The sequence below is a fragment of the Eurosta solidaginis genome, chromosome 5, assembly GCF_040869045.1.
Source record: "Eurosta solidaginis isolate ZX-2024a chromosome 5, ASM4086904v1, whole genome shotgun sequence".
Taxonomy (NCBI): domain Eukaryota; kingdom Metazoa; phylum Arthropoda; class Insecta; order Diptera; family Tephritidae; genus Eurosta; species Eurosta solidaginis.
Window position 1 is genome coordinate 120,541,787 of NC_090323.1, and position 27,918 is coordinate 120,569,704.

Genomic DNA, 27,918 nt, shown 5'->3' on the forward strand with positions numbered 1-27,918 from the left:
TCAAATTTTTTTTCTATTATCAATATTCGTTCAAAACAATAGTAAAGAAGTTGAAATCTCGATACATTTTTTTAAATTAAATGAAAAATTATTGAATAAACAAAAGTTCTATAATGCCATTATTTCGTTAAAATGTTGTGCTTCGCAGAGCTTTTTGATTAAAATATTGACGAATAGATTAACAAAAGTGTACCACGAAATTACATCAAAATCTTCCTCGGGGATTTATTTAATAATTAAAATACTTAAAAAATAGGTTTCTTATGAAATGTTAAAGAAAATATGAAAAACATAAGGTATTATATTACCCTAATTTCGTGGTACATCACAAAAAAAGTGTGTCCCTAATTTCATGGGTTAGAAGTATTAAAAAAAAAGTTAAAAAAAATTATTGGAATGAGCTTTGCGGTAATAGAATCGTTTAAGAAATGTTCACTAAATACCAAAAAATTATCATCATAACAAAAAATTTACCGATACAATTTTTACAGGCTTAACAAAATACACTGGACTCCTTAACACTTTACTTAAGAGGCCTCCTTACAACAGGCTCATTTTCCGAGCTTCCAAGTTTATATTGCTTGATATTTAATATTAGGTTTAATATTAAAAATTAGTAAAATATCAATTATTATACCGTAAAAACCAATCCTTGTTATGAAATTTTCAGTTTAAAGAAACACTCCCCCAATTCCTTGTTTGGAAGAAAAAATCGAAATGCCACGAAATAACGTACTACCACGAAATTAGGGACACTTACCTTATTGCTGGTTAAATGAACTTCAAACACGAATATTGTTTTAAATATAAAAAAAAATGTTCAACAGTACCAGTTAAATTTCTATTATACCTAGATGCCGGTGTGGAACAGTGTAAATTGCAATATTGATTGTCTGATTGTTAATGTTTTTAAAACCAGGTGCTTGTTTATTTTTCAATTGCGGTTGAATTTTGTATGTTTCTTTATCTTTTTCCCAAGTACTGCCGGCAATCGATTTGAGGATTTTGTTGCGGCCTTGCACTACAGCTGCAATTTTGGTACCATGCGCTTTGAAGTTCATACCACTATGGCCGTATGGGCTGCGCTCAAGCTTCCGTAGGTCAACGTTACAAACAGTGTAGTCGACCCCTGTTCTAGAGCATTACCAAATTTCTAAATTTCTTTTTCAATATTTTGTGTTCGAATTTTATCTTAAACTTCCTTCAGTGTTCTTTCAAGTTGTATGTCGGGGTTGATTCTGGATAGGTAATTTAACCTATTACAGTACCCAGATGGAAGTTTAGCTAGAGTGATGCGCATTTCCCTAGGGAGAGTGAGTTCTTCCTCTGCTAGTTCTGGGAATTTTTCTTTGAGTACCGGATTTGTCGAGCAATTCCTGGCATAGAGGTCCGACGCTTGTTTGTGGATATCACCGAGGATCTGTTTGTGCTTCTTTGATTCATCCGGGTCTGTTCTCAGGTGCCGTATTTCCTCATAATGTTTACGGAGATTACCGCTTAAGCCCCTGGGTGGTGTAGCCTCATCAATCAGATCTATAAATATAAATCGTTATCGATTTTGATGGTCCTTTACCGGATATATATCAGGTATGTTCCGGTAACAAGCACCATTAAGGTACACGCTCGACCATCTCGGGAACGATTTAATATGACCGCATTGAACCTTCTAGGCCATACCACCAATAAATTTTTCTGAAGGACTTTTATTACAAAATAAATAACAGTTTGGGTCCCTGGCTGTAATTTTTATAGGTTTCGCTTTTTTTATTCCTGTAAAATTTTACGAAATATGCATCCATATTGAACGAAGCTCTAAATATAACCTTTATCGGTTGTCTATGTTAAGATTCTTCAGTTTTTACTAAAAAATTATAAAAAAACGACAATAAAAAAACGAAGTGAATGAAGCAAACGCGACCCAGAAGCAAGTGAATATTTTGACAGCATAAATGAGTGTTCCTAAAACTTTGCGTCGCTATATAATACGAAAAAACGTAATACAATCACCTACAGTCACCTATAGTCACTGAGAGTCACCGAAGTGAATGAATGCTCTTATATGATACGAATTTGGTTTCACTTGGGTGAAAGTGACTCTTCGCGTCGCTTTGCGTTACACATAATAACGCCGTAAATTAAAATAGGAAGAGCTTAGGAAACTCCATGAAACTAGCATACAGTGGCATTTATCGGAGAATTAGAAAATATGTGTGTTAATCCAAAGAATCTGTTTTCATATCAGAAAACAATAAATTATGAGTAAACACCTTTACATTTAAGCAACTATCCGAAAAACACAGATGTAGTTCAGAGTTTTGCGCATTTTATATTGGAAACGTTGCAATGGTTAATATAAGCTACGGATCCTATAATTTTACATAGGACTTGGGCGGTTATTTCTTATGACCACATTGTTCTAAATGTTGCAAACTTTTCCGCGCACTTGATAGGGAGTTTTATCGTTAGCGCAAGGGAGTTTTATCGTTAGCGATGCGTTGAATTTGGGGGCAGGTACCGCCTTTTTGCTCTGAGTATTATTTCTACGAAGTTACTGCTGTTATACAACTTTTTCCCAGTTGTTGTTTGCCCTAAAATTCAACATTTTCCTTTTTAGTGCTTCCGTGCCTAAATTATTAGCCAGCTAGAATGCCATGATCTGCTTGAATATTTAAATTCAGCAATTTTTTAATCTGTGCATCAAACTGCACTCAAATGTAGTAAGAAATGCATTGAGTAAATAGAAACTTGTGTGTGGATTAATGAAAACCGATTGGTCAATCATGTAAAATTTGCCTTAAAAGGACCAAAATTAAAAAAAAAAAACAAGTAAGGACGGGACCTTTCATGAATGGGGCTGAACAATAATCTTATCCCATTCGTAATCTCCGAATAATCGGATGTATAAGATAAGAAATATATAGTGAAGAAATCTACATACCTAAACGATTTCTAAGATAAATATAAAATAAAAAATAGGTAGGTACTTTGTGTGAGGATGCAAAGTTTCAGATTTTTTGTGGTCTGCGTATAAAACCTATGACTACGAATCACGTATATCAACAATATATGACGTAAACGTAACTATTTGATGAAATTTTATGAATTTTGAAGCTTCTAGCCGTAAAAAAGGGGCAAAAAAATACAGTTTATATGGGGTATATAATATATATTCCACCGATCTCTATGATTTTTTTAGACAACAATATATGCTATATACGTAAGCATTTCGTGAAATTTGAAGCTTCTAGCTGTTAAAATGGGGCAGAAATTTCGCAAAGTTTCTTATCTGAACAATCGGTTGTATGAGATATATATTATATATACCACCGACCTCAATGATTTTTTCAGACAACAATATATACTATACACGTAAGCATTTGGTGAAATTTGAATCTTCTAGCTGTTAAAATGGAGAAGAAATTGCGCAAAGTTTCTTATCTGAACAATCGGTTGTATGAGATTATATATACAACCGGGCCCAATGATTTTTTCAAACAACAATATATGCTATAAACGTAAATATTTGGTGAAATTTGAACATATCTAAACGATTTTTAAGATAAATATAAAATAAAAAATAGGTAGGTACTTTGTGCGAGGATGCAAAGCTTCACGTTTTTTGTGGTCTGAATGTAAAAACTATGACTACGAATCACGTATTTCAAAAATATATGACGTAAACGTAACTATTTGATGAAATTTGGTGAATTTTGAAGCTTCTATCCGTAAAAAAGGGGCAAAAATGACAGTTTATATGAAGTATATAATATATATTCCACCGATCTCTATGATTTTTTCAGACAAAAATATATGCTATATACGTAAGCATTTGGTGAAATTTGAAGCTTCTAGCTGTTAAAATGGGGCAGAAATTTCGTAAAGCTTCTTATCTGAACAATCGGTTGTATGAGATATATACTATATATACCACCGATCTCAATGATTTTTTCAGACAACAATATATACTATACACGTAAGCAATTGGTGAAATTTGAAGCTTCTAGCTGTTAAAATGGGGAAGAAATTGCGCAAAGTTTCTTATCTGAACAATCGGTTGTATGAGATATATACTATGTATACCACCGATCTCAATGATTTTTTCAGACATCAATATATTCTATACACGTAAGCATTTGGTGAAAATTGAAGCTTCTAGGGGCCGAAATCGCAAAAAAAAATATATATGCTATATATATATACTATATATACCATCATATATATATTATATATATATCACCGATCTCTATGAGTTTTTGACACAACAATATATAGTATATACGTAAGCAATCGATGAAATTTTAAGCTTATAGCTGTTAAAATGGGGTAGAAATTGCGAAAAGTTTCTTATCTGAACAATCGGTTGTATGAGATATATACTATATATAAAACCGATCTCTATGATTTTTTCAGACAACAATATATGCCATATACGTAAGCATTCGGTGAAATTTGAAGCTTCGAGCTGTTAAAATGGGGCTAAAATTTCGAATATAAATATATATACTATATATATACTATATATACCACCATATATATACTATATATACCACCGATCTGTATGATTTTTTCAGACAACAATATATGCTATATACGTAAGCATTCGTTGAAATTTGAAGCCTCTAGCTCTTAAAATAGGGCAGCAATTACGAAAAGTTTCTTATCTGAACAATCGGTTGTGGGGGATATATACTATATATACGACCGATCTCATAAATTTTTTCAGGCAAAAATATGTGCAATATACGAAATTATATGGTGAAGTTTGAAGCTTCAGTATGTTAAATTAAGTAAGATATTACAAAAATCCTCTTTTTCTGAAAAATCGGTTGTATGGAGGATATATGCTATAGTGGTCCGATCCGGCCGGTTCCGACAAATGTCTAATCGGACACCCAAATACACCCGCTCACCAAATTTTATCAAGATATCTCAAAAATTGAGGGACTAGTTTGCATACAAACAGACAGACGGACAGACGGACATGGCTAAATCAACTCAGCTCTTCAACCTGATTATTTCGGTATACTTAATGGTGGGTCTATCTATTTTCCTTTAAGGACTTACAATTTTCGGTTTCGTGACGAAATTAATATACCATTTCATTTTCATAAAAGGTATAAAAAACCCCGCACCAGCGGAACAAGCATGGTAGGAAACGACCATATTTACACCAAAGCCACTGCCGTGGTCGCATTCCTTATTGCTTACAACCGCATATGTAATTTTCTGCTGGCAAGTTATTTGTATGTCTATTAGCTGTGCTACAAAATAAAATAATTTAAAAAATTGTTTAAGGTAAACGGTTTTATTGAAAACAATACTTACATTAAGTACTAACGATACTAAAAGATAGAAAATAATTGGGTAGGTCCTAGGTACTAGTCATCACACTCCTCGTCAATCTAGGGCGTTGATCAGAAAAATAAATAAAAGCTTTGGGCGCGTGAAATTTTTAAAAACGTGAGGCGTAGCTTAACCTAATTAAGGTTCAGTTGATCGTACTCATACATATATGAAAATATTATTTGTAAAGATATGAGCGGTTGACTATCAATAGAAATTTGACGCGACCCAGGCTTTTATTTATTTTTCTGTTCAACGCCCAAGATTGATGGGGAGTGTGATGACTAGTACCTAGGACCCACCTAATTATTTTCTATCTTTTAGTATTATTACTACTAAATGTAAGTATTGTTTTCAGTAAAACCGTTTAACTTAAAAATTTTTTTAAATTATTTTATTTTCTATCTTTTTGTATTATTATTACTTAATGTAAGTACTGCTTTCAATGAAACCGTTTAACTAAAAAAATTTTTTTTATTATTGCGCCACCTGACGGCAATGTTTTCATATGGTGCTTTCTATTCATGTATGTATTACGTGTTCCAAAATTGAGCCAAATAGGACCACAAGTACGATTTTTTCAAATATTTCGATCCATGCGCCACCTAGCGGCGATTTTTTTCATAGGTGGCTCTCTATTTATGTATGTATTATGTGTTCCAAATGTGAGCCAAATCGGACCACAAATACGATTTTTTTTAATATCTCGATCCCTGCGCCACCTAGCGGTGATTTTTTATAGGTCGATTTCTATTCATGTATGTATTATATGTTCCAAATATGACCCAAATCGTACCCCAAATACGATTTTTTTGAATATCTCGATCCATGCGCCGCCTAGTGGCCTTTTTCTTCATAGGTCGCTTTCTATTTATATATGTACTAGCAGACCCGGCAGACGTTGTTCTGCCCTAAATTTGGCCTATCTGCATACATTTTAATAAGCTTTTTCGTCTAACTCTGTCCTACCCCTCTACACTTTTTCCTAGTCTTTTTACACACTTCCCTCCTTCTTTTTCGCTTAGGACGTATGTAAATAGGTATGTGTGCATTATTAATTCTTGTCTTTATTTCGGCTTCGCATGCATATTTATCAGTTTTGCCCGGTTGATGCGATTAAATCGAATGTCGCAATGAACTTTAGAGCTCTCAGCAACAGCTTTCATTTGATATCCATAATACACACACATTCTATGGTATCCGGGTCCGTGTTTTGGCCTATATATCGAGACCCTAGTCACTCAGCGGTGTAAAACTTACTCTGTATTAAAGCACACATCAACACCTTCAATTTGATACCCATAATATAAAAACACATTCTAGGTGTATCCGGGTCCATATTTTGACCTATATTTTGAGACCGTGGTCACCCAGCGGTGTAAAACTTACTCTGTACTAAAGCATACATCAACAGCTTCAATTTGATACCCATAATGTAAAAACACATTCTAGGTGTATCCGGGTCCACGCTTTGAGCTATAATTCGGACCCTAGTCTCTCAGTTGTATGAAAATTATCCTGTGCTATAGCACTCATCAACAGCTTTCATTTGATATCCATATTATATAAACACATTCTAGGGGTACCGGGTCCACGTTTTGGGCTATATCTCGAGACCCTAGCCTCCCAGTTCTAAGACAATTATCCTGTACTATAGCACTCATCAACAGCTTTCATCTGATATCCATATTGTATAAACACATTCTCAGACCTACCCAGTATGCTGACAAAATTTCATGAGAATCGGTTCAGGCGTTTCGGAGGAGTTCAGCCTCTAAAACCGGGACAGGGGAGTTTTATATATTAGATTACGTGTTCCAAATATGAGCCAAATCGGACCAAAAGTACGATTTTTTCAAATATTTTGATCCATGAGCCATCTAACGGCGATTTTTTTCATAGGTGGCTTTCTATTTTTGTATGTATTATGCGTTCCAAATATGAGCCAAATCGGACCACAAATACGATTTTTTTTATATCTCGATCCCTGCGCCACCTAGCGGTCTTTTTCTTCATATGTCGCTTTCTATTTATATATGTATTATGTGTTCCAAATAATAGCCAAATCAGACAACAAGTAAGATGTTTTCAAATATTTCGATCCATGCGCCACCTAACGGCGCTTTTTTTTCATAGGTGGCTTTATATTTATGTATGTATTACGTGTTCCAAATATGAGCCCAATCGGACCACAAATACGATTTTTTTGAATATCTCGATCCTTGCGCCACCTAGCGGCGATTTTTTCATAAGTCGCTTTCTATTCATGTATGTATTATGTGTTCAAATAATCGGACCACAAGTACGATTTTTTAAAATATTTCGATCCATGCGCCACCTATCGGAATTTTTTTCTTATTATTGCATTGTCATCGGGTTCTGAACTATATTCCAAATTAAATAAAACCCATTAAAAATAGACTAAAATAAAAACCACCAGTTTGCTACGAATGGCCAGTAATTCGCTGAAAATCAAGAAATGCATGCTGAATGTTTTCTATGAGGGAGTTTTATTCGCACGTGTGATTTTTGGAAAGAAAATTAAAAAATTAACTCAATACAATACGCCATGAAAATATTGTAACGAATTTACTGCAATTCTCCTTATATGAAATCATCTGCTAACGTTCGTATTGCTAAACTGTTGAATAAATAACTCCAATATTGAATAATGGAAAAAATGGCCTTTATTAAAGTACTTCACAATAACACTTATACTTTGCAACGAATAGCTTGCTTAATAACCAAACTGACTGATAGCTCAAATAAAACTCACTTCTCGCCTCCACTTTTGTCGCCCTTTTATACTGTCCGACCTCCTCGTTGCATATTTCTAGGCTTTTTTAATTCCAGAACTTACTAATTAGTTATAAATTTCTCAGCCACAACTACAGATGTATAATTTTTATAACTTCTCTCATACCCCGTGCGCTTGTATGTGTAAGCGACACTTCAACAATCACAATTGCATACCTTTAGGAGCATTTCAGATAAGATATATGCATGTGCTTGTGCGTTGCTTCTCCGCCGCGTGCACGCGTATGTGTAGACATTATGATTGAATTAATGATGTGAATTCGCGTCACTGCTTAGCATCGGCCCAGAGATGGCAGTACCCCTTAGTTTTGCTAATATTCGTAACACTGGCCTCCACCTAAGTCTGATCGTCCCGATCAGACAAATATCTCGATCTAAACGCTGGTAGCCTCTTCAAATGAACCACTTTCATTTTGGTTCGTGGTTTGCCAATGGTTTATATGCGGTACACTACATCGTTGATCCGTTTTACAACTTTGTATGTGCCTTTCCAGTTATACTGAAATTTCGGGGACTAACCTTTTTCCGTTGTGGGTTGTTTAGCAGCACCAAATCTCCTTGCTGAAACCCTTCCGAATTAATTGCTTTATCGTACCTCGCTTTCATCTTGCCAGTTTGCTCGTTGCCTTACCAGATCGTGTATCTCTCTCAGCTCTTCTTCCAAGACACCAGTGGATTTCTTGACATTTCTCTCCGCATCGGCATCTACCCCATACTTCAATTCAGCTGGCAATCGAAGGTCATTGCCAAAAATTACCTTTGCGGGAGTTTGGCCCGTTGTCTCATGTGCTGCCGATCGGTAGGCCATCAAGAATAATGATATGAGTGTATCCCAGTATTTGTCTACTACTTTCCTTAAATGCTCCTCCAATGTTCTATTGAAACGTTCCACCATACGATCGGACTGAGGATGCAATGCAGTTGTCCGTGTTTTCCGAATGCCCAACTTCTTCCACATTTCTTGGAACACAGCTGATTTAAAATTCCTGCCTTGGTCAGAATGTAACTCCATTGGTACACCATACCTTGCAGCCCATTCGTTTGTAACCACTTCTGCTACTGTTTCTGTTTCTTGGTTTGGGATTGGGTATACCTCTGGCCATTTATTGAAATAATCCATAACGTATTTGTTTCCGCCCTTGCTAGTAGGAAATGGACCTGCGACATCCATGGCGATCCTTTCAAATGGTGCACCTGAAATATACTGCTTCATCTGGCCATGACTTCGTGTTTTGGGCCCTTTCGCTCTGTAGCATACCTCGCAGTTGGCAATGCACTCGGTGACCGACTGACGGCAACCAACCCAATAGAATCTCTGCTTAATTTTCTCGAGCGTCTTGGTGATTCCAAGATGACCTCCACTTGGACCATTATGCAGCTCGCTGAGCACGTCAGGAATCCTCTTTCTGGGAACAACTACCCGTTTCTTCTTGCATTGACCATCCTCACTCTCCCATACTCGATGAAGGCAACCGGATATCAATTCTAAACTGTTCCTCTGTGCCCAATATGACTTCGCAATGGGACTCTCTGCTAACATATCTTCTCTGCTTGGTCTTTCGTTTCATTCGCGCCCTTGCATAACATGTGACAGATCTGTATTTTCTAGCTGACACTCTCTTAGTTGTTCCTTGTCCATTCATCTGTACACGTTACAGTCATTAGCCGGACATCTATAATGTCTTCTTTAGCCTCGGCCCTTGAACTGTGCTTGCATTCCAAACTACATAGTCTTCGTGACATTGCATCGACATTTCCATGGGTACTACTTTTCCGATGCTCAATGGAAAAGTCATATCTTTGTAGTCGCTCGATCCACCGTGCCAATTGTCCTTCCGGATTACGGAACTGCAGAAGCCATTTTAACGCTGCGTGATCTGTCCTGACACGGAATCGCTGGCCGTAGAGGTATTTATGAAAATGTTTAATGCACTCTACCAATGCCAACAGCTTTCTCCGTGTAACGCAATAGTTCCTCTCTGGTTTTCCAATCGAACGGCTGTAATATGCAACTATCTTCTCCTTTCCATCAACCAGTTGTGACACAATGCCTCCTATAGCATATCCACTCGCATCTGTATCTAGAATAAATGTTGCTCCTGGAATCGGATATGCCAACATTGGGGCAGTGCACAAACGATCCTTCAATGTTTGGAAAGCCACCTCTTGCTCCTTTTTCCATTCAAAAGCTTTATTTTTTCTTGTAAGCTCATGGAGGCTATGGGCTACGCTAGAAAAATTTGGTACAAATCGGCGGTAATATGTGCACAGCCCAAGGAAACTTCTCAATTCATGTAGCTTCTGTGGTCTTGGCCAATCCTTTACAGCCTCTATCTTTTCGTTTGCAGTGCAGATGCCCTCTGTTGTTACCTTGTGATCCAAATAATTTACTTCCTTTTTAAACAGCGCCCACTTTTTGGTACTTAACTTCAGACCAGCGCCAGCTATTCTCTGGAAAACTTCCTCCAAGTTCTTAAGATGTTCCTCAAAGTTCTTGCCCAATACGATGATGTCGTCCAGGTATACCAAGCATGTTTTCCAATGTAGACCTTTCAGTACCTGGTCCATGAGTCTCTCAAAAGTAGCTGGTGAATTACAAAGTCCAAAAGGCATTACTGTAAATTGCCAAAGACCATCACCGACACTGAAGGCTGTTTTCTCTTTATCTTCCTCCTTCACCTCAACTTGCCAGTAGCCGCTGTTCAAGTCCAGTGTGGAAAACCATTTCGCACCAGATAGCGAGTCCAGAGTGCCGTCAATTCTTGCAAATGGGTAGCTATCCTTTTTCGTAACGTTATTCAACTTCCGGTAGTCCACGCAAAAACCTCATTTTTCCATCCTTCTTCTTTACAAGTACTACCGGAGAGCTCCCAAAATAGCTCCTTTGGTCAAATTAAATGGTGATTTGAACTCATTGAGTACTCTTACAGGAATAAGTCCATCTTGTTTTTTCTTAGCCAGGGTTTTTCCTACAAGTATGTTCAGTGCTGATTTGTTTGCTGCTTCGACAACCCACAATTTTTTTGTCCCACAATCTCCATTAACCTTTGCCCAGACGACTGCTTCGGATTTTGGTGGTATTTGCTGACTCTCTTCCACCAGCACTCGTTTACTGCTGTAGTCTCTCTCGTAGCCGTAATTAAGGGGCACATCCATGTTCTTATATCGCATCGTCTTGCTTTGCATATCGATCTTGATGCCTTGGTTGATTAAGAAGTCGACTCCAATTATGATTTCATCAACAATATCTGCCACTATAAAATTTTGTAGTAGCGTGACGTTTCCCATTGCTACTTCACATTCTACTTCCCCAATTACCTGGTTGCCCTCTCCCGTGGCTGTACGTAATCTTGCTCCCAGCAATGGTCTTATCTTTTTGTTGGCTAAATCCGCTCGAATGATGGAATGAGATGCGCCCGTATCTACAGTCAGTAAACGTTCCTTTCCATCCACATGTCCTCCAACAGTAAGATTGCTCGATTTTCTTCCAATCTGCGAGATAGAGATTATGGGGCATTCAATTGCGGGAGCCAGCTGTCGCCCCTTGCGGCTGTCTCGATTTAGTTAAACAATTGAGTGGTCTTGGAGATTTGCTCATCTCCTTCTGCTCTGCGTTTGCGACCACCCACATTGTTGGAACTTTTAGGGTTGGTGTTGCAATAACGCGCAATATGCCCTGGCTTTCCACACTTAAAGCATTTGACTGTATCATTATTCTTCTGCTGCGTACCCTTCAATGCTTCCAAAATTGCGTCTACCCATTCTGGCCTTTCCACTTCCACGCGATTAGCTTTGTACGCTGGCTTACTCAAAAGTGAGGCTGTTTCCTGAGTCAGTGCATGCGATACCGTTTCAGCAAATGTTAGTTTTGGATTCTCATATGTAGCCCGCTTCGTTTCCACATCTCGTATGCCATTTATGAAACTCTGGATTTTTACCCTTTCAGTGTATTCCACGGGTGCGTCCGCATTTGCAAGATGAGCCAATCTTCAATATCTGAAGCAAACTCCTGCAATGTCTCATTTGATTTTTGGTAGCGGTTTTGCAACTCAATTTGGAATATCTGTTTCCTATGCTCGCTTCCATAACGTCGTTCTACAGCAGCCATCAATGCTCCATAGTTGTTCCGCTCTCCTTCGGGAATCGTCTGTAGGATTTCGGCTGCTGGCCCCTTCAAAGCCACGAACAGTGCAGCAACTTTATCTTCCGCATTCCAGTTGTTCACTGCTGCGGTCTTCTCAAACTGTAGCTTGAAGACCTGGAAAGGAACAGAACCGTCAAAGGATGGTGCCTTTACCTTCGGATTGCTTTCTGAAACAGCTGGGCGATTTAGTTGTAACTGCTCCATACGACCTTTCAAATCATCGACTTCTGCCTGAAATTGAGCGATTTTTGCATCCTGCGCTTCCAGTTTTGATGATACCCTTGCTTCCTGATCTGACAGTTGCGAAGATATGCGAGATTCTTTTGCTTTCTTCTAACTGTGTTTCCATCTTAGATGTTATACGTGTCTCCTGTGATTCCAGTTGGGATGCTATATTTATCTTTTGTTCTTCCAGTTGAGATGTCAGTTGAGATGACATTTGCGATGACATTTCTGAAATACGTGCCTCCTGTGCTTCCATCTTGGATGTTAAACGTATCTCTTGCGATTCCAGTTGGGAAGCCACTGTCGATGTTTTAGCAGATATTGCAGCCAAAATCATGTTCAAGTCTGTCATAACTGTCTCTTCCATTTTTGTTGTTTCCTCGCCATCAAGATGAAAGTCATACTCTTTCACGTCAATTCCTTCTAATTCCATTCCCTGTCGTAGTCGTTCCTGGAGTTCTAGTTTAATGCCGGTTGTATCCAATCTACGGCTCTCCAACTCCTTCTTCAGTTGCTGGATCTTCAATTCACTTAACTTTGACATGTCCAAGTTGTATTCGAAGACTTCGGAATTTATTCAACAATTCCTCTTCTGACACCAATTGTAACGAATTTACTGAAATTCCCCTTATTTGCAATCTTCTGCCAACGTTCGTATCGCTAAACTGTTGAATAGATAACTCCAATATTGAATAATGGAAAAATGGCCTTTATTAAAGTACTTCACAATAACACTTATACTTTGCAACGAATAGCTTGCTTAATAACCAAACTGCTTGATAGATCAAATGAAACTGACTTCTCGCCTCCACTGTTGTCGCCCTTTTATACTGTCCGACCTCCTCGTTGCATATTTCTAGGCTTTTTTAATTCCAGAACTTACTAATTAGTTATAAATTTCTCAGCCACAACTACAGATGTATAATTTTTATAACTTCTCTCATACCCCATGCGCTTGTATGTGTGAGCGACACTTCCACAATCACAATTGCATACCTTTAGGAGCATTTCAGATAAGATATCTGCATGTGCTTGTGCGTTGCTTCTCCGCTGTATGCACACGTATGTGTAGACATAATGATTGAATTATTGATGTGAATTCACGTCACTGCTTAGCATCGGCCTAGAGATGGCAGTATCCCTTAGTGTTGCTAATATTCGTAACAATAAAAAACAATAGAACAATAGAAGACATTTTATGCATGTATCACCCAGAGCAATTGGCTGCCAGTAGCAAACTGATGCGTCTTATTCTAATCAACGCTATTAATCTCAATCTTATTTAATTGTGTTACAGGATGTAAGCCGGTAAAAATATGGATTTTCCATAGGCATGGTACTAGATTACCAACCAAAACAACTATAAAAGCGGCACCCAGGTTAGACATAGTAAGTAACTTATTTTATATAAATATAATAATTATAAGTTTAATGTGAATCATTTCAAAGCTGCGCGAAGAAATTGTGAAAAACTATCGCAAACCTGCCAATAACTCATTATGCCCAGAGGATTTTAATGCTCTAGCGATGTGGAAATGGAACACCAGTATTTCAATAGATCAAGAAGAATTTTTAACAACCCAGGTAAATAGAATGTTTCATAGCTCTTACATAGCTTAAAAGAAAAAATGTTACGGTAGCGTAACTAATCGGTTAGGTTAAACTGACGACCAAAGGGAAACCCCCAATTAAGTAACGAATTATGTTATAAAATGGCACCGTTATCTTGGCAAATACTAGAAGTTTTCTAGGATCCAGCTTGATTGCTGCCTCGAGATCCGATTACTCTGCCGCCACTAGTAGCCCGCGCCTTGATCCCGCGAGCGCAGGACACGAACACCAAACGTTCTCAACCGTTTCCCTCAGCAATGCGCGCTTCCAAATCTGCTTACACTAAAGAGGTCTTAAGTAAGCTTTTTCCTGTATAATTGGCACAGTTCACAGGATCTATTTTATTTGCACTGCGCAAAGAATACTTAGATTACAATCGACAGACATGCACTGGTTCGACCATTTTTGCCTTGCCAACTCCTCGCCGCCGTACTTGAATAGCTCCGCATGCAATCCATCAGCGCCCCGGCGTTGTTGTTTTTTAATCTGGATATTACTATTGCCACTGATTTTTACCGAACTATCATCATCATTATCAAAAATTGGCATTTAACCGCCTTAAGGCTTGGTTTCCTCCAAAAGCGGTGCCGCAATGTTACGATCGCTAAAGAGAGAAACGTTTTCAGCGGCGGCGCTTTGTTGGAAACAATTACGGCAGACGATTCGCAAAATATAATTTTGCATATTTGTGTTTTTTTAATTTATTATTTTTTAAATAAACCTCCAAGAAAAAAATTTTAATACAAAAATGTTTATTTTTTAAATAATTTCAATTATTTGGCAAAATCATTGTGAATTCATACAAGTGAAAATTTTTTCTATTCCTCCATTGCTATACCTACCTGTTAAATAATAGCTGACAGGGAGAACGGCTGTCGGGAATGGCCAGAGAATAAAAGAACGGTTTGTTTCTTGTTAGCGGTTATTAAATTGAAGTGCCACGAACTGCCGATTTCTGTTTCGAATCAGCTTTCTTTCAAATGTGTATACAGAAAATCAGAATGCATATTAATATTCATTTGTAAAATCTAGTTAATAAATTAAATGTGAGCAGCCAGTTAGGCAAACATTTTAAAATATGTAAATAATGCAATATATGTACCAGTCGTCTGCAATGTTTGAAAAAGACTATTGAGAATATGATTTAAGTAATCGAACAGCGATTGAAAAGGTGATCGAAGCTGTTTACTATTGTGAACGTTCTTATCAAACATTCGCCACTTGTATGAATTAACAATGGACAAAATTTTCATCGCTTTGACAATAGCGAAGGGAAATAACTGTGATGAATGAATTTCTACCTTCATGACGGCTGCAATATTTTATGCCCTGCCGATATATTACTTTACGGTGAACTTCACGTTCTTATTTTCCACACATGTAAGTAAGTTTACATTGCAACATATTTGACAAAGTACTCTACCGCTGCACGGTGGGCTATTTGACCAATTTAGCTGGCCAAAAGTAGATTTTTCAAATATTCACACAGACGGACGGACGGACATGGCTTAATCATTTTTTTTCTTTCGATACTGATGATTTTGATATATAGAAATCTATATCTCTCTCGATTCCTTTATACCTGTACAACCAACCGTTACACACTGGGGACGAACTTTTCAAAACCACCTACATATCACAAATATTAACCGATTTTAATAATTTTTGTACAAACATTTTTGTAATTGAATTCTGAAGAGGCCCACATCTCCCAATTTTTAAAATTAATTAGAAAAAATTAAAAAAAAAAAACAATTTTGTTCTTTAAAAGATTGTTTAAACAAATTAATTTTGCAAAACGAATGTCAATTAGCAATACCTACTATCTCTTAAAGTGTATATCATTATCTTGCGGAGCTTGATTCTATAAACCCAAACGACATCTTGCGTTTCATTAGGCAAACGCGCTGGTTTAGCCTCACTGGGGTCTAAACTTTCTTCTTCTTCGAAAGTAGGGTAACAGGAAATAGGAGTCCCCGCGTGGTAGCACAACGGGCCACAACGGCCTACGTGAGTCTCCGCTCGGACATCGGAGGCAGCCACTTTAACCTAACCTAACCTAACTATAGATCGACCTGGTACAAAACCATGTTGGGAAAGCGATATGTATGGTTTGATAGCAAATGATAGCGTTAAGCTGATGATCTTTTCGAACAATTTGGCAGTATTAGTTATTTTAGAAATTGTTCGGTAGTTCATTTTTACTTCCAGATTTAAAAACTGGAATTACCGATGTAACTTTCCACTCATCCTAAAAGTTTCCTGATCTGAGGGACAAATTAAATGGGAATAGTATTGGTTCCACCAAAGATGAAATGCATTGCTTGAGAAAGAATGCAAATAATTGATGCACATCTACTTGCTTAGAACATTAAAATTTTTTATGGAGTTGATGATGTCCTCCTCCGTTAACACTAAAGAACCAAAGTCAAGCGAAGATGGAATAAACTGAACACTCGAGACATCATCCAGTATGCCGTCATCAACAAAATTAGATCTAAAAAATACGGCAAACAGATTTGCGCTTCCAAAAATAGTATTTGATTTCTTATAATTGTTAGATATTGAAGTCGGAATTATCGAAGACGAACGTTTAGAGTTAATAAAATTCCAAAATACCTTGGGATTGGGTTTAATATTACTTTCGGATCCTAATAAATAGCTTTTATACAGAAATTTGTTTAGACAGTTATACTCTACCATATTGTTATGAATATTAGCAACACTAAGGGGTATTGCCATCTCTAAGCCGATGCTAACCAGTGACTGTATGCACATCAATAATTCAATCATTATGTCTACACATATGTACGTACGCGCAGCGGAGAAGCAACGCACAAACACATGCAGATATCTTATCTGAGATATTCAATTATAATTGTGGAAGTGTCGCTCACAAACACACGCGCATATGAGAGCTATACACGTACATCTGTAGATATAATTATAGCAACCAACTAGTCGATTCTAGAACAGACGCGCCTAGAAGATGCAACGAGGAAATCAAAGAGTATAAAAGGCAGCAACAGTAGAGGCGCTACAATCAGTTTGAATTAAGTACTCTATCGGTCGGGCAATAGTAGTGTTATTGTACTTTAATAAAGGCCATTTGCATTATTGAAAAGTGGAGTTATTTATTCAACAGTTTAGTGATTCGAACCTTAGTAGAAGATTTGAAATAAGCGGAATTGAAGTAAATTTGTTACAATTGGTGTCAGAAGAGGAATTGTTGAATAAATTCCGAGGACTGCGAATACAACTTGGACATGGCAAAGTTGAGTGAGTTGAGGATCCAGCAACTGAAGAAGGAGTTGGAGAGCCGTGGATTGATTACAACCAGCAATAAAATCGAACTTCAAGCACGGTTACGAGAGGTAATGGAGTCGCAAGGAATTGATGTGGACGAGTATGTCTTTTATCCTAATGGGGACGAGACAACAATTTAAGAGAAAAATGAAACATCGTAGACAGTTACGAGCACAGTCTTGAACATGATATTGGCAATATCTGCACAAACATCGACAGTAACATCAATGTCGTCGCAAATGTCATCTCAACTGGAAGAACAGAAGACATATATGGCATCCAAGATGGAATCACAGGAGATACGTATTGCAGAAATGTCATCTGAAATAACATCGAAGATTGAAGCACAAGAAACGCGTATATCCGAAACGTCGTCGAAAATCCCATCTCAGCTGGAATAGCAGGAGAACCGTATAACAGCGAAGATTGAAGCACAAGAGGGACAAATATTCGAAATGTCGTCGCAAATTTCAGCACAGATATCATCGCAGATCTCTGCTCAACTGGAAGAGCAAGAAGGATGTATTTCCTCGAAGGCGCAAGATACAAAAATTTTACAGTTTGAGGAAAAAATCGAGGCCGAGGTGGATGCTTTGAGATGACGTATCGTGCAGTTGCAACTAAATCGCCCAGCAGTTTCAACGAGTAATCCAAAGGTAAAAAACACCATCCTTTGACGGTTCTGTTCAAAACCGTCAAGCGCAAGCTCTACGAATTAGTTCATTGGCCAAACAACAGAGTGTGAAGGAACGGCCCAGGGTAAGGAGTAGTAAGATGAAATACAGGTACGACAAGCAAAATAATTCGGAAGGTTTCCGGATTGAGATTTGGTACTGCTATACAACGCTCACCGGCGGAAAGGTGCTCTATCCAAATATCGGTGCAGTTGGGAAGGCACGTACAGAGTTGTGAAGAGGATCAGTGACGTCATCTACCGCATACAAACAATTGGGAAACCACGAAATAGAAGGGTGGTTCATTTGGCTAGCAGCGGTTAGGTCGAGAGACTTAGGTGGATGGCAGTGTTACGAATATTAGCAACACTAAGGGGTATTGCCATCTCTAAGCCGATGCTAAGCAGGGACTGTATGCACATCAATAATTCAATCATTATGTCTACACATATGTACGTACACGCAGCGGAAAAGCAACTCACAAACACATGCAGATATCTTATCTGAGATACGCTATTATAATTGTGGAAGTGTCGCTCGCAAACACACGCGCATATGAGAGCTATTCACGTACATCTGTAGTTATAATTATAGCAGATAACCAACTAGTAGATTCTAGAACAGAAGCGCCTAGAAGATGCAACGAGGAAATCAAAGAGTATAAAAGGCAGGAACAGTAGAGGCGCTACAATCAGTTTGAATTAAGTACGCTATCGGTCGGGCAATAGTAGTGTTATTGTACTTTAATAAAGGCCATTTTGCATTATTGAAAAGTGGAGTTATTTATTCAACAGTTTAGTGATTCGAACCTTGGTAGAAGATTTGCAATAAGCGGAATTTCAGATAATTCGTCACAATATGTTTCTCATACATTATTTTATGTTGCAAATTACTAGAATTTTTATAAAGCTTGTGGAATTTATTGCGTAGATTCTTAAGCTTTTTTAATTGTCTATTATGCCATGGAACTTTATAAGCACCTCGTGAAAAACGGGAAATATTTTCGATAGATATTTTAGCAATTTTACTCGTAAATATATCAAAACATTCAGTAAGACTACTGTAATGTTTGCGGATAAGAAAAAATCGAAATCTAGGTTGCCGTGCCCAGTTAACGGCACCAGATAGAATCTACTGCCATTTGAAACGGCAGCAGGTTGAATTCTGTTCTTTATTCAAAAGTTGTTTTCTTTTATACAAAATTTCTATGAGCTAAAATACTTACTTACACCAATACATACAAACTAAGTAGAACACACATATACATTCAATTCAGTTCCCTGGGAACTGCATTCTAAGCATAATTAAAATTGGCTGTGGAATTTGCAACGCAAGCATAAATGAATCATATTAATAATTTGTCTACAGGTAAAGGCTTGTCGCGAGCAAGCTCTAAACAGTGGCATACCAAGGCTCAGGTTACCATATGATGAACGGTGTACAAAATATATGTTTGTACAAATGAATGAATGTGTCAATAGAATCTCATGCCATACCAAAGCGAGCCAAAAAATACGTATGTACAATGGTATGAATATGTATGTAAGAGTCAATATATTAGTATTGAGCAAAAATTGTATGTCACGAAAGTGATACATAAATACGTATTATAATATAAAGTTCATCTAAGAATATGTTATTTTGCAACAAATTGTTTAATAAAAAAATTAATTTGACGAATCAAGCGATTTGAGTCTCTTCAGAATTCAATTAAGAAAATTTCTGTGCAAACATTGTTGCAATCGGTTGATTTTTCGAACCTGTAAGTTGTTTTGAATGAAATTAGTGCTTAATCCCCAATGTGCGTTATCCAATCAAAGTTAATATACTCTGTGTACAACGCATGAGACGAATATGCATACTTGGAAAAATCAATTGGTCTATTCATGTCACCATGATTATTAAATTATCTATTTCAAAATAATTTCGGTTCAGTCTATACACAGATGGCTCGATAAGTGCCCCCGGCTGTTGATAAAAACTTGACATTAATTTTCTATCTAAATGTGGACAGAAATTCAGATATTTCGAGGAGGTTGAAGAGTTACGATTCGTGGAAAACCTGTTACAATCTATTTCGCGAATAGAGGAGTATTGCCGGCAGCCAGCGTTTGAGGGGACTTCATTGAAGCAAATAAAAATTAGAGCAGAAAGCTTGGAAAGTTTTATGGACGTTTTGTTGAAGCTCACCAGTAGCAAGTGCAGTGTGTACCTAGGAAGGCGAGAAAGTTGGATGGAATGGCGGCATAAGCCGAAACCAATTATTTTGCTGCACACTCCGCGCTTGCAGCCAGGGTGAAGGCTTTAACGCCTCCTCAAGCACCCGCTGCTATTGCACAACAACATTTAGGCACAGCTCAGTTAGCCGTATCAACAACACCATTTAAAAAAAGGACGTGTGGCACTCGGGGACTGCCGCGTTAAAGCTATTGCATATTATCAACTTATGCAATTATAATATTTATGCAACATTTTGTTTTCTTTGATATTAATTCAAGTTTTGTCTTTGATATTAATTCAAGTTAACCTTTTTAAGCGTGGTGACCGATAAAACAAATTTTTTACTTTTTTTGAATAAATGAGAAGTTAATATTCAACTTTCACTTTAACTTTAACATTCACTTTAACTTTAAGTTTAACTTTAACTTTAACTTTATTTTTAACTTTAACTTTAACTTTAATATTCACTTTAACTTTAACTTTAACTTTAACTTTAACTGTAACTTAAACTTTAAATTTAACTTTAACTTTAACTTTAACCTTAACTTTAGCTTTAACTTTTACCTTAACTTTAACTTTAACTTTTACCTTAACTTTAACGTTAACTTTAAATTTAACTTTAACTTTGAATTTAACTTTAACTTTAACTTTCGCTTTAACTTTGACTTTAACTTTATGATCCGGGGTGGGCGTGAGCTTAGCACCTGCTAACAAGCCAACCTAATATAAACGCACGCAAGCCATTTTCTGTCAAAAATGTCTCATGCACATACAACTTGTATGAGAGCAACTCAAATTGAATTTGCTGCGTGAGACCCTAACTCGATTTCCAATTTTTGTTCTGCGTGACATTTAGATTTGACGTTTGCACACATGCTTTACATTGTCGCAACGCATGCTTATTTTGGTTTGGGAAAAAAACGCCGGTTGTTTGCGTGCGCTAAAAAAACGCAGTGCGGTTTTATTAGCTTGGCTTGTAAGCGACCATATATGTATACGATAAGCGATAGCACAATGGCTACTTCGTGAAAATCAACGACAGCTCATTTAGTTTGATTTCGATGGTCATACGGTGAGGAAGTATCGCACGCGCGCTTAAAACAGAGTACCAAATAGTGCGCGTGACACGTGTTCACCGTTCAAGCAATGAAATCAAACTAAATTAATAATTAGTTTTGCTTTCGTGCTCGCTACGCGTTCGTGTTTACTAACACATTCTCAATTTGGTAACCGTGTAAATGTAGTGGTGCCCACCGCTGTTTATGATAGAGATCCAATTTTATGTATTTGGCCTGTTGCTAACACCGAACCTTTACGAACCTTTTCGAGCCTTTTCGGATCTTTTTTGACAAATATCCGTTACGTTTTTTTTGATTTAGTCGCCAAGCCCGCGATAAAATCTATGCAATAGCTTAAAAATACTTGGGGTAATTTTGGTGGAACAATTTCGAAGTGGCCTGGTTTCAGTGACCGATTTATCGCGGCCATACATAACAACCAAGGTGTTTCCCCAGCTTTTAAGTTCTTTATCTGAAGACATCACTGATATGAAACGCTGCTCGAACTCTGGGTGAATGGCAGCTTATGGGCGAAAACTATATTGAGGCGTGGACACGGCTGAATCAGCCGTATAATAGGAAATACCCAATTAGTCGAGAGCATTTGCGTCATATTTTGCGGCTGCCGACCCTGGAGGAAGCACCGAAGGCAAATTATTTCCCAATGATATCAAATATTACGCAAGAAGTACTGCGTCAATTCCGCGCACAAGGGGTTCCATTTGAGGGATGGGCTAAGATGGTTGTCCAATTTATTAGATGAGCAGCTTGATCCTGAGGCAAGCAAGTATGAACTACAACAAGTGCCTGAAATCCAACCATAAAACAGATGTTGGAGTTTTTAGATCGCCAGGCCTCGGCGCTGGCAAATGTATCTGAAGTATAGCGCAGGTACGAATAATACCAGAGGTTGTATTGCCTGCGGACGTGAACATGCAATGGATATGGGAGAATTTGTAAGGCTTAAATTGCGTGCGAAGATTTAGTTAAAAACTACAATTTTAGTCAGAATTTATTTAATAATTTGGCAAAAATTTAAACAACGTCACATCAGAACGGACAAGGCGACAGCTGTTTCTATTATACCTTTTAAATCTCTTCAAGGCCTTTTCTTCCGGGAGTGGGATTTGAACCCGCACTCCTACGATGGTTGCTTCAAATAAATGTTTTCATACATTTAAAGCAATTAGGGCCATCCCCGCTTAACTCATTCAAATTTTGTCAGAATTGTTTGAAATGCGGCCTTACAGCTTACAAATGTTTCCAAGGTTCATGTCGACGTTGTGCAGGACAGGTTAAAAATAATAGTTTACTGCGTTATAAAAAAGAAGTCACAAACCAGGTTTTTACGATTGAAGACGTATGTGACCATTATCACAGGGAAGGAACAATTAGACAGACAGTAAGGATTCAACACCGGTATGTCCCCTCCGTCGAGCTTAAGCAGCCTAACGCAAAGTAGTGTTGGATACAGCATGCCTTTTGAATTTGATTTAGATTTAAGACCAGTCCTAATACCTACAGTGATGGTTAGGCTAGAATCTGACGGTCAGTGCTTCGGTCTTCGAGCATTGATTGACAGCGGAGCGTAACCGAACTTGATCGCATCCTCGCTACATAATAAGTACAAGTTCGGAAGTTTTTTAGCTACGCGGATGATTGGGACTGAGAAAAATAGCATCGGTGTATGCCGTCAGACGTTTTAAAGGTCCGGCCATGGTTTGATGGGCGCAGCTATATAGATCTATAGAGTTTTGGATATTGCCGAGTGAGAATAACTGTGAACCAGTACTCCCAAATGTCATAGGTAAAGCACACACTGTTAATACATCACTATCAATGTCATTAACTGACGTATTAGAAATTGATCCGGAGTATTCGAAACCAGAGAAAGTACTGGTAATCCGCAATGTCAGAGTAGGTTAGGTTAGGTTGAACTGGCCGGTCCATGAGGACCTCACCTAGACTGAATAAATCCGTAGTGTTACCAGAAGTTTTTTTAACGACCAAACTGAAAAACCCTATCAAGAACCAGAAGCTTCCTAGGACTTAAGCCACTTGCTGCTTCTAGATCTGACAGCTGTATCACTCCTAATAGCTGGAGTCTTAGTCTGGCAAGCGCAGGACACGAGCACAGAACGTGCTCGATCGTTAGAGTATTTGAATAAGATTTAGTCGCGATGCATGCATCGGTGCCAGTCGGTACGCTATTGATCGAAACTCGGTTAGGGCTGGTAGTCTGTGGTACTCGAGAAGATCTAAGTGATGAAGAAGCACATCCACCGACTTCCATTTTTAATTGCACATGTGTTGAAGAGGTTGGTGAGCTGGTTAAGCGGTTCTGGCAATTAGATGAAATTGTGGCATATTCCAAACGCACGGAAAAAGGAGAGAAAGAAAAGAGGCTGGTCTTAGAAAAATATGCACGAGACGGCAATAGAAGCTTTCAATGCAGTACGCGCGGTTATACAGTGTGAGCGAAAGCAGCTAACGAACATCCTGAAGCTGCAGCAATCACTGAAAATAATCTTAGGACTAAAAGGGAATATTGCGCAAGATCACATTTCCTTTGATGTGAAAACTCCAAGGGTCGAAGGCGCGATTACAAAGAGAAAAATATTGAGTTCGGTTTCCCAACTGTATAATGCATTTCACCAATAACGATAATGGGGAACATTTTTATACAAGCCTGATGTCGGCTTGACTTAGAATGGGATACGAAACAGCATTTCAGGGAGTATTGAGAAGGTATTATACAGCTGGAACAGTTATTCTTGGGTAGATAGAATGGCATTAAAGGCGAGGGTAAACAGACTGATATGAAGGGTTTCTCCTATGCTTCAACAGAGGCATAGGATGCCGTAATTTATGTCGCCGACAGCACAAGTGGACTGGCAAAAACGAAACTTCTTATCTCCAAATCGCGGTAGGCTGCTATGGAAAACGATTTCGGTGCCACGGTTGGAGCTACCAGCTGCTGAGCTTCTATCATCCTTGCTGGTTTACGTCACGCGCGCAAAGAAGTTTTCCAATATGGAAGATGGTATAATATTTAACGAAAAAGATTCGGGAGGCGCTTGCGTTCAGAGCAGAAATCTGATTGATTTTTATTATGAAATTCTTTCTATTTTATAGTAAGATTGTCTTACAATACTATTACAATTTTTACATACAATACTTACACACTCAAAGTAACTACATTCTAATTTCTATATACCAAGTCAGCAAATATTCTTATTACCTATTTATAGAACTATGTAGTAATATTTTGGCAGTCACATTGACAAACCGACGCTGTCGATCAGTCATGCTGATCGATACGTGAGCTGGTCAGTGTGACGCATACGGGTTAAACAACTGTAAACGGATACGACTCCCCGCTGAGTTCAATATAACTTATCTATGCCGCTATGAGTTATTTGCGTGTGGTCGAAAGTGAAATCCATTTGGTTATACATAAAATGTATTACAAGCTAGACTCATTCCGGCATTTACATAAATATAAATACCTTGTATGTAAGGTGTATGTGGTAATGCCACACCATCCACCTTAGGAAGGGTCGTATATAATTGAAAACAATTGTATATGTCCCTTAAAGTGACTTAATGACCCACTTAGAGTTTACAAAATTTTAATTGCTTTTTAGTTTTCTATTCCCTCACTAGGGTAGGCACCTCGTCGCTAGGGCTTAGCCGAACACCATAGCGCCCGACTATGAGGCGGAGCTGTTTAGGACTGACATCTACGCCGTTTTGCCTCATAGGAGGGCGGCGGGATGTCGGTGACCAAGAATTGCCAACCCCCTAATCAAGGGTGTTACGCGGACCGTGCTAATTGGACGATTTTCAGCCAGGGGATAAATTCGGCTATATTCGAACGGAGCCTTCCCGATACCTGGGCACCTCGGGCAGTATTTATGGCCTTACCACAGTAAGGGGTGCTGCTGTGGCGGACGGTTCTTTCCCCTTATATAATACTGGACCGCTGAGTCTGCCTTGTCGGGCAGGTGGTCGTACGACCAAGATGAACGACTCATTACCTGATTGTAATAAGGACGATGTAAAGAGGAGGACTGAGTCGCAATCCTAGGACGACAAATACAAATTAAGCGATGCTTCGGGCTCGGAGAGCGAGAGTAGTGCTGATTCAAAGAACTACGTGTTGGAGAAGCACACAAATGAAAACGGAGTAGAAGAGTGGAGAAGGGTACGGAGCAGAGGAAGTAAAAGAGCTCTCTCGCAGTACCGTGCAGCACTAAGAATTATACAATGCTCGAGAGCAGTGGTCGACCCAACAGAAGTGGAGATTGAGCGCTTGGAATGGGCCCATGAAGCGATAGAAATAGGTCGAAGGCGGTTCAAAAGGTTTGCTGCGAGAAACCCTGGTTCTGCAACCGGTACGAGGAGGAAGAAGCGTCGAATGGCAGGCAACGTTCGGCGGAAGGCGACAAGCCTGCTTTCAAGAGACAGAAAGGACCCAGTCCTAGAGCCGCGAGGCAAAGTCGCATAGACAAGACAAGTAGGCCCAAAGCTGTAAGACAGATGGGCCCCAATAGCGAGGTGGCAACTACCTCGAAAGCTGCGAGTCAGTAGGAAGTTCCAACTACGGAAGTAGGAAATAAGCCAAAGGGAGATAACGCTAAGACTCCGGCTCTTTTGGAGGTGTTAAAGGGAGTTAACGCTAAGACTCCGGCTTTCTCGGAGGTGCCAAAGGGAGATAACACTAAGACTCCGGCTTTTTCCCGATAAGATGAGTGATGTGACAAAGCAGTCACTGACTGTGGCGCTGGTTGATCGTACCAGTTCTTTCGGACAAATGACTACTGAAAGGTGGAGATCTGTAGAAAGGGAGCTTATTAACTTAAAGCTTAAGACGATGCGGGAACACCAAGTAAGCCCCTTAAAACCTTTGATTCGGGGGGGGTTGGTATAATGGTGTGAAGATGATAGCGTGCGACAACATCGAGAGCTTGCGGTGGCTGGAGGAAGTGGTTCCAATCCTCCAAAGGGAAGGCGCGAACGCACGGTTTGAGGTAGTGGATAAAGTGAAAATCCCCACGGTACCAAAAGTTAAGGTACGGATACCATGCGTGATAAGATAAAGTCGGAAAATACAACGCGACTTCTGCAGAATCAGAATCGGAACATACCGACACAGGATTGGAAAGTACTTATTGTACATCTGCCTACGTAGGAAGGTCAGTTCTACATCTTCCAAATAAACAAGCAGGCGGAGGATATATTGGACACGCAGATTGGGAAAATGTCCTTTGGTACAGGCAAACATTTTATGTGACTCAAGAAAAGAAGTCCCGAGGATAAAAATCCTAACACGCTAGAAGTGGGCGAAGTCAAAAAGGACCTGAAAAGCCTAAGAGAAAAAATACAGGTGGACGTAGCCGACGTCACCACGAAGGTTCTAGAAGAGGACCAACACCCGGCCCAGCATTTACAAGAGGCTGAAGGGGGCCTCGAATACTCTAAACCAAAAGGGCAAGGGGAGACCGACGACGTCACGATGAAGGTGCTGGAGGGGGACAAACAGACCAATGGTGCTGCGAGTCCTACAGATAAACCTCCAAAACAGTAAAGTGGCGTCGAGCGAACTCCTCTAAACACTTGAGGAGGATTCGTTAGACATGGCGCTGAAGCAGGAGCCGTGGCTCTCATCGGGAGGAAAGGTTTATGGACTTAGCGCGCACGGGTTTGGCGTTTACTACGCGCAAACGGAAGGACGGGTGCGAGCTATAGTAACGGTATGAAAACATCTGCAATCTTATATGCTGCCTAATTACACCACTGAGGACCTCGTAGCGGTGACCGTTGAGCAAAAGAATAAGTAGGCATTTATCCTGGCCTCCTGCTACATGGCCCATGCTGCGGAGGTTCCACCGATGGAGTGCATAAAGCTAGTACAGGAGGAAGTGCGCAAAGGGCGGTTGGTCATAGGCGCAGATGCAAATGCGCACCACAATGCGTGGGGAGGAGGAGATACGAACGAGAGAGGCGAATCTCTCTTTTGTTACATCCTGCAAACCAATTTGCAGATATCCAACAGGGGAAGTGTGCCTACATACAGTGGTCCAACATTCAGCAATGTTCTGGATATTACATTGAGCTCCGAGCGTGATATATCAAGGTGTGATTGGATGGTTCTTGATAGACCATCCTTCTCCGACCATGCGTATATTAGCCTCAGCATCCCCCTAAAGAGGGTACAGAAGGGAGGAACCTTTAGAGACCCTAGGTCAAAGAACTGCACTAAATTCCAGAAACATGTAGAAACAAAACTGGGACAACCCAAAAACCCAAAGAAGTTGCCAATGTGGAGGAACTGGAGGAGTCGAATGAATTCCTAACAAGGACGCTTATGACTGCGTATAACAAAGCTTGCCCTCTAAGAAGATTCAGAGGAAGAGCAAAGCCGTCATGGTGGAGCAAAGAGCTGGGTCTTCTAAGAAGACCGGTAAAAGAAATGTTTAAGCTCGCAAAGACCGCGGAAAGCGAAGCGTGTCGGGAC

General features: G+C 39.0%; 1 protein-coding gene across 9 annotated transcripts in view; it reads left to right on the forward strand.

Annotated features, from left to right (window-relative positions):
* Positions 1–27,918, forward strand: part of Mipp1 (Multiple inositol polyphosphate phosphatase 1) — a 1,171,163-nt gene that overhangs the window by 645,968 nt on the left and 497,277 nt on the right. For all 9 annotated transcript variants that reach the window (XM_067757520.1, XM_067757518.1, XM_067757523.1 and 6 more), the window contains 2 exons: positions 13,827–13,918; positions 13,979–14,113. In XM_067757520.1, the coding sequence (XP_067613621.1) occupies positions 13,827–13,918; positions 13,979–14,113 (227 nt within the window). The remainder of the gene's footprint in view (positions 1–13,826; positions 13,919–13,978; positions 14,114–27,918) is intronic.